At 44.1% G+C, this 8,162-nt stretch overlaps 1 protein-coding gene across 1 annotated transcript; it reads right to left on the bottom strand.

The window, feature by feature from the left end:
- Window positions 1-3,179: 3,179 nt before the first annotated feature.
- LOC100892734 (uncharacterized protein K02A2.6-like) lies at window positions 3,180-7,325 on the bottom strand. Its single transcript, XM_030978731.1, has one exon. The coding sequence runs from the start codon at window positions 7,323-7,325 to the stop codon at window positions 3,180-3,182; it is 4,146 nt and encodes a 1,381-aa protein (XP_030834591.1).
- Between the last annotated feature and the right edge of the window lie 837 nt (window positions 7,326-8,162).

The raw sequence follows: 8,162 nt of genomic DNA, 5'->3' as shown, positions 1-8,162 counted from the left end.
CACCCCCCCCCCCCCCCACCTGTCAGGATTTTGTCGGTAAAATTGCGCTGCCGTCGGGAAAAAAGAGAAAAGGGGGAGGGAAAAAGGAGAGGGAAAGGGAAAGAAAGGAAAAAGAAAAGGAAAAGAAAAGAAAGAAAGGAAAAGAAAGGAAAGAAAAGAGAAGAAAGAGAGAGAGAAAAGAAAAAGAGGGAGGAGAGGAAAGAAAGGAAAAGAAAGAAAAGAAAGAAAAGGGAAAAAAAAAAAGAGTAAAAGGGAAACAAAAGAAACGGGGGGTGAAAGAGAGGAGAGAGAGGGGAGGTAAGAGCCTGAGAGGAGAGGAGTGAGAGTAAAAGAGAGAAGGGGGTTGTTGGGTGGAGTCGTCTCGTCGAGGGAGCAAGAAAGACACGGTCTATTATGTTGCTGTGTCGGGTCAGCTGTGTCGGTATTCTTGCTCGATCCTCGTGTACTAATATCAATGCAGAAGTTTGAAGTCGGTGAGATGTATATTGTCGGTCGGCCGACAAGTTTTTTCCCCTACGAACTGTGACTTTTTATCCGCTGTGACGACTTCGAGAGTGACTACAACTACAATACTTGTATTTTCTCGAAGTTTCACTTTCCTATAATATCAGCTAAAGAAATCAGAGGTTTAAAATTTTCGGGGAAACTAAATTCAAACAAGGTTTAAGAGTCAACAATGGTACGACGAATCGTTTTCCTTTCTCTATATTGTAATGAAACGCCAAAGATTCCGCGCTTCGCGTGAAAGGGGAAAACTTAATTTAGACGAATTGAGAACGGTACAACTAATCGTCTTCTTTCTCTAATAATTTAAGGAAACGTCGAAACTTCCGGGGGAAGCTTCATTCAGACAAATATGGCTTATTAAGAGTCGAAAACGGTACGACAAATCTTCTTTCTCTAATAATTTAAGGAAACGTCAAAGCTTCCGCGCTTCTCGCGAGAAGGAGAAACTTTATACAGACAAATATGGCTTATTAAGAGTCGAAAACGGTACGACAAATCTTCTTCCTTTCTCTATATTGTGATAAAACGCCAAAAATTCCGCGCTTTGCGCGGAAGGGGACAACTTAATTTAGACGAGTCGAGAACGGTACAACGAATCGTCTACTTTCTCTAATAATTTAAGGAAACGTCGAAACTTCCGGGGGAAGCTTCATTCAGACAAATATGGCTTATTAAGAGTCGAAAACGGTACGACAGATCGTCTTCTTTCTCTAATAATTTAAGGAAACGTCAAAACTTCCGCGCTTCGCGCGGGAGGGGGAGAACTGAATTCAGATAAGGATTAAGAGCCGAAAACAGTACACCGAATCGTCTGCCTTTTTTTCATAAACTTCCGCGCTTCGCGCGGGAGGGGGAAGCTTCATTCAGACAAGGATTAAGAGTCGAACACGGTTCAACGAATCGTCTTCATTTTTCTCATAATTTAATGAAACGTCAAAGCTTCCGCGCTTTGCGCGAGAGAGAGGAAAAACTGAATTCAGATAAGGATTAAGAGTCGAGAACAGTACACCGAATATTATTGTCTGCTTTTCTCAGAATTTAATGAAACGTCAAAGCTTCCGCGCTGTGCGGGAGGGGGAGAAACTGAATTCAGACAAGGATTAACAGTCGAGAACGGTACAGCAAATAGTCTTTTTTTCCTAATAATTTAAGGTAACGTTTAAGCTTCGCGCGGGAGGTCTATCACCCACCCCCCCCCCCCCCCCAATGAGCGCGTTTCGCGCGCTCTTTAAGTGATTCGCTTGCCCTCTACCGCCCCTAGCTCCGTGCCTGCATTAAAATATAGCTATGATGCTGACTAAGTTGACGAAATAATTCATATATTTATGTCGTCGAGGAAAATGACCATTTGCGCATACGCAAGTACTATAGATAGTCCATAGGAAAAATAATTTAGCCTTCGGCCCCGGGTTTATAGGGTTAAATTTGTGGATATTAGACATTTAATTTTGTCGGTAATTGGTGGCTAGTTTTGTCGGTAAAATTGGCCTCTACACCCCCCCCCCCCCCCCCCACTGAAAAAGGTCTAGCGACGCCCCTGCGTGCATGCACACAAATGCACACGCCCTGTATACGCGCAACGCGCTAGCAACACGATATGCATTCAGTGTCAGCTCGCTAACTTCTCCAAAAATCCTGACACAAGTCGGGCCTGTCACATATTAAGTGCAAACAAACTAACAAAGTAGTTGAATTCCATAAACCATAGTCTGGTGTTTATTCCCCGCACTGGGTATCAAGTCACGCGTATCGCATATACATCGCGCACATGCGATCTGACCTCCTGAGGTCACAGGTGTCACATTTGCATAATCTGATACATATTCATTATCATGACATCCCTCCTTTGCCAGAATGAAACTTTATCCTGGTCTATTTTTATGCTATAGTTTCACTGAAAATTCTTGTAATATTTCTTTTGTTCTTGTGTTTCAGCCATATGTGAATTACTGAAATAAACATGCTTTGGTGCATTTGCTTTTGTTTCTTCCTTTTTTTTTTTTTTTTTTTTTTTTTTTTTAAAGAACAACTTCTAACAAACAACAAATTTATCTGGTCGATAAACGTTTCCCAAATATTTTATCTTCCAAACAACTTTGTTGAACAACATAAAACATAACATGCAATATAATATCTTTCATGCAATATCTTTCATGCATCTAGTCTGTGGTCCAAATAAAAGTTCAACTGTTCACTGGATACTATTTGAGTTCTAGTTTTGAGTTCGTGTAAATCATCTGTTATCTCCAAGCGTTCATACGACTAGCTGAAACTGAAGTTTCTGGAAATACTCTCTTCGATGATTGAATCCATTTTGAAAACTGATCGATGCTCCAACTCAAACTTGTGTTTTTCGCAACACCTATCACATACAATAAGGGCAGCGTTCGGCGTACACCCTTTTACATTGATAAATGTATGTGTAATATTGAAACATATATATCAGAACTTATTATTTTAGCACATAACACAACTTCCTCGTCCGCTTGGTTTCCATGGTGATTTCTCCAACATGTCGATTTCACAAATATGGGCAGCGCAAGGCGTACACCCTTTAAATCATAACTTGGCTTCAACCAATGATTTCCAAACATTTCTCCTTGGCACATGTAGTTTCAGATATCACTGTCGCTATTTTACAAAGAGCTCATCCCCACCATATTGATCTGGAATCACACAAAATCATCATATCGCTTAGGGAATCTTCTCTGGCGTTGTGGTCTACTAGCTGCCATAGGAACGTTGGTGTTTGTTGTCTCTGCTTGGGTATCACCATCTTGATGTCTCTGGTCACCGCCTGATGTGTTTCTCGCTGCCTCTGAGTCTGGATCTCTGGTCACCGCCTCAGGAGTACTGGTCTCCGCCTCAGGATTACCGTCCGACCCTTCAGGAATACCGGTCACCGCCTCAGGATTGCCGTCTGTCCTCTCTGGATTGGCAGCTTCGTTATGAGTGTCTCGGGACATGTATCTTTTTACACTTGATACATTCCTATTATACAGGACTCCGTCAGGAGATTTCACAGTTACCATACTTCCTGTTCTTGCTGTCACTGTGTATGGCTGGCTAAAGTATGGCGTGTCTAGTTTCCTCCTTTCATCACGTCTTACTATCACCTTATCTCCTGGCACTATGTCAGAATGTACGGCTCCCCTCTTCAGATCTGCATAGTGTTTTGCACCACTTTTCATTTGGAGGTCCCTGTCTCTGAGTTCCTGATCCTCACTAATGTCCTGGATTTGTGGTAGTTTAGTTCGGATCTTTCTCCCGAACAACACTTCTGCCGGGCTTTTTCCCGTTGTCGAATGAGTACTAGCCCGGTAGACTGCGACGTAAGTCAGCAAGGCCTCTTTCCAATCCTTGCCTTCTGCCTGTGCAATTCTAAGCCTTTTCACTATACTCTGGTTCTGTCTTTCGACCTCGCCGTTGGCTTGGGGCCATTTAGGAGTCACCCGATGGTGGTGAATTCCTGTAATGTTCATGTACTCTGCAAAAACTTCTGAGATGAACTGGGGTCCATTGTCTGAGTATAACGTCACAGGTAACCCATGTCTGCCAAAGATTTCAGCCAGGGCTTTGACTGTCTTCTCTGCAGTGGTTGATTTCATGATTGCATACTCGTAGTATCTGCTATAATAATCAACTACCACAAGTATAGATTCTCCTGTCGGAAGTGGTCCTAGGAAATCAACAGCTACATCCACCCAAGGTCCTGTTGGCAACATAGTACTTCGAATTGGTTCTGGTGGATTACCCCTGCTTGTGATTTGGCAACCATGACAAGTCTTGACGAATTTCTCTGCATCTTTCTCACATCCTGGCCACCATACCTTGGTTCTCAAATTCTGTTTGGTGCCAACAATGCCCAGGTGTCCTTCGTGAGCTAATGACACCATCTTTGGCCTCTGTGCCTGTGGAATCACCAATCTGCTACCTCTCAGCACACACTGACCAATTATACAGAGTTCATCCTTGATGGGAATGTATGCTTTATATGGACAATCATCCCATTGTCCACTGTGAATACACTCTCTGATAACTTCGAGTTCGGGATCATGTTCAGATTCTCTTTCGACTTCCTTCGTTGTCACCGCACCTGGCGTTGACTGGACTGCCACAAAACGCACAAAGCTCTCTGCTTCTGTTTCCAACACAGAAGTTTCTCTCGGTTGATCATCCTTCAGCAATCTTGACAATGGATCTGCTATGTTGGACTTTCCTGCGATGTGGACTACCCTGTACTTGTACTGTTGAAGCCTCAGAACCCACCGCTCTATTCTCGCACATGGCTTAGATCTCGGTGAATAAATGACTTCAAGCGGTTTGTGATCAGTCACTAGATCAAACTCTATTCCATACAGGTACGCATGGAATCTTTCACAAGCCCACACAAGTCCAAGGGCTTCTTTCTCCGTCTGAGAATATCTCCTTTCAACGTTACTTAACGAGCGGCTAGCATATGCTACTATCCTCGGGCCATCAGCATGCACCTGCACCAGCACTGCTCCTAAGCCAACTGGGCTGGCATCCGCTATGACCTTTGTCGGTGCATTCAGATCATAGTAGCCCAGGGTCTCTGCACTCATCAAGCTTTCCTTTAGCGACTTAAACGCTTGTCGCTGTTCATGACCGAATTGAAATGGCGTGTCCTTTCTGGTCAGCTTTCTCAGTGGATCTGCCAATGTAGCAAAGTTCGGAATGAACTTTGCGCAGTAGTTGACTAGCCCCAAGAAACTTCTCATCTCAGTTGCAGTCTGGGGTTCACGGGCCTCTGCAATTGCTTTCACCTTGGCCAATCCTGGGTTGAGTCCCTCGCTAGTCAGTCTGTGCCCCATGAAGTCCAACTCAGAGACACCAAACTTACACTTTTCTGCATTTGCAGTAAGTCCTGCGTCCCGCAGTCTGCCAAGCACCTGCTTCAACCTCTTGTCATGCTCTTTCTGGGTCGATGCATGCACAATGATGTCATCTGATATGTTCGCAGCTCCTTCTATCCCAGCTATCACTCTGTGTATCTCATATTGATAAATCTCTGGAGCAGCATTGATTCCGAACAACAGTCTCTTATAGCGGAACAACCCACAATGAGTGACAAAGGTTGTCACCTCTCTAGACTCCGGATGTAGCTCCAGTTGGTGGTACCCCCACTTCAGGTCTATTTTCGAAAAGACCTTGCTAATCGACAGCTCCTGTAGGACTTCCTCAATAGTGGGAATGGGGTGACGTTCTCTTATGATTGCTTCGTTCACTCTACGCATATCGATACACAGTCTTATTTCATCATTTCTCTTTGGAACTATGACAACTGGGCTTACCCATGGCGTGGAGCGTTCAACTGGCTCAATGATGTCGAGATCGATCAATTCCGCAATCTTCATCTCGACCTTTTTTCTCAGTCCAAATGGAGTCCTTCGCACAGGCTGGGCCACTGGCTTCACCGTTTCATCCACTGCTAACCTAACTTGTCGGCCCTTCAACTTCCCTACTCCTTTGAAGACTGCTTCAAACTCATGCTTTAAACCTGCATAACTCTGTACCGCATTTACATGTACAATTCCCACCTGGAGCACTCCCAGCTCTCTAGACGTATGTTTGCTCAGTAAAGGTTCTCCCTTTTCTTTGATGACAACAAACTCTGCAGTCGACTTCATCTTGCCAACTTCTACGGTGGCTGTGAAACATCCAACAGTTGTTAATGGTATATGTGATGTGTACGGATAAAGCCTCTTGGTACTCTTAGTAGATTTGCAGATTATTTTGTTCTTCTTCAGTTTCTCCCACAATATCTGATCTATTACATTGCAATCACTTCCCGAATCTACTATCACTGGGACTGTGACACCTCCAATGATTATTGGGACTTTCTCATGATCACCATTCACAGCAAATTGATAGTACCTCTGCTCACGGCCACGGCTGTTGTCATCATCACTATCATGTCCGGGTTCACCTTCCACTTGGCGAACTCTATTCTTATACTTCTTTCCATCTCTGGACTTCCCATCTCTGAATTTTCCTCTCGCCTCACTTGTGCTCTTGGCCTTACTTTTGCACATCGTCGCAAAGTGGTTTTGGCCTCCACATTTCCGACAGATCTTTCCTTTGGCTGGACATGATGCATCCTTCCCAAAATGTCCTTTGTTCCCACATCGGTAGCATTCCAAATTCTTTTTTCTGTCATTCTCGTATGATACTTGATTCACTTGACCAGCTCTAGGCCTTTCTCTCTCTCTCAATGACATGGAGTTAAATTGACCTTCAACAGCTTCTAGAGCAGCAGCCATGGACAATGCATCATTTAACTTGAGCTCACCTCCTTTCTCCAGCATTCTCCTGCGAAGTTTATCAGCTCTGCAGTACTGAACTACTTGGTCAAGAATTTGGTTTTCTACATCCCCAGCTACGAAATTGCATCCAATAGCAACCTGTCGTAATTTGGTAACAAATTGGGCAACCGTTTCACCATCTTCCTGCTTTGTTTTCCTGAACAAATGTCTTTGAAACGTAGCATTAGGTTTGACAACATAATGAGCATTTAGGGCATCTGTGGCTTTTTGATACTCATTCCTCTCCCCTTTATTGGGAAGTGTTTTGAAAGTCTCCCTTACCACAGGCCCCGCAGTGTACAGCAACAGTGCTCTCCGTTGAGCCTCCTGGGCCGGCGTACATCCGTCCAGAAACAGGCCGCGACTATCGGCGTAGGCTTCGAACTCTTCAAGCCAAGCTTTCCACTTGCCGCTGACAATACTTGCACCACCCGTCGGATCGAAGTGTGGAACTCCTCGAAGCGCTAACAATTCCGCTCCAGCGAATGCCATGTTGAAACTTTTCCAGCTCGTAGCCACAGATTCAACATCCAAGAAACATTAATCCTCGTCGCCAATGTCACATATTAAGTGCAAACAAACTAACAAAGTAGTTGAATTCCATAAACCATAGTCTGGTGTTTATTCCCCGCACTGGGTATCAAGTCACGCGTATCGCATATACATCGCGCACATGCGATCTGACCTCCTGAGGTCACAGGTGTCACATTTGCATAATCTGATACATATTCATTATCATGACAGGGCCCATGTCTTTTTCCGATTTTCAATGCACGGGCCGTGCGTCCTCTATGTGTTACCCGGGGCCATTAGATACAGTACAATTTTGTTCAACTGATGTGCTGGCTTTGAATTATTAGCAGGCATTTGTTGTCATCTGTGCCTGCCTGGGAGGGCAAACGCAAACTGAATTACTGCAAGAACCTTACCCATGATGGGTCATCACGGCGTAAACCGTTGGACCACTACACACCAAGGCCCTCTTTCCTTCTCCCTCCCCTCCCATGTCATTCAAATAGTGCAGTTGGTTCTTAATGGACACAGTTGGTGATTTTCCATAATTTATCTTTCAGCATACCTGTTATTAATTTTGTACTGTGAGAGGAAGATCGAGAGACAGAAAAGGTAGTTGAGGGACATCATTATGAAGGCTCTACAAGTTTTATATTATCTGCTTCATGATAATGAACAAACCATAAAGGGACTATCTTACATATAAAGTAAGTACCATTCTTTCGATTTTCTCTGATTTCCCTTCCTCAATAGGTGGGCATCACACAACGGAAGTCGGTTCCAGGGTTGTAGAAAGCACATGCAACAATCTAAATG

This window comes from Strongylocentrotus purpuratus, unplaced genomic scaffold (assembly GCF_000002235.5).
Source record: "Strongylocentrotus purpuratus isolate Spur 01 unplaced genomic scaffold, Spur_5.0 spur5_scaffold_1, whole genome shotgun sequence".
Lineage (NCBI taxonomy): Eukaryota > Metazoa > Echinodermata > Echinoidea > Camarodonta > Strongylocentrotidae > Strongylocentrotus > Strongylocentrotus purpuratus.
This window is presented reverse-complemented; position numbering and strand designations above follow the sequence as displayed.

Bases quoted from the DNA above. Each gene is read 5' to 3' on its own strand.
- LOC100892734 (XM_030978731.1), bottom strand. From the start codon at position 7,325: ATGGCATTCGCTGGAGCGGAATTGTTAGCGCTTCGAGGAGTTCCACAC.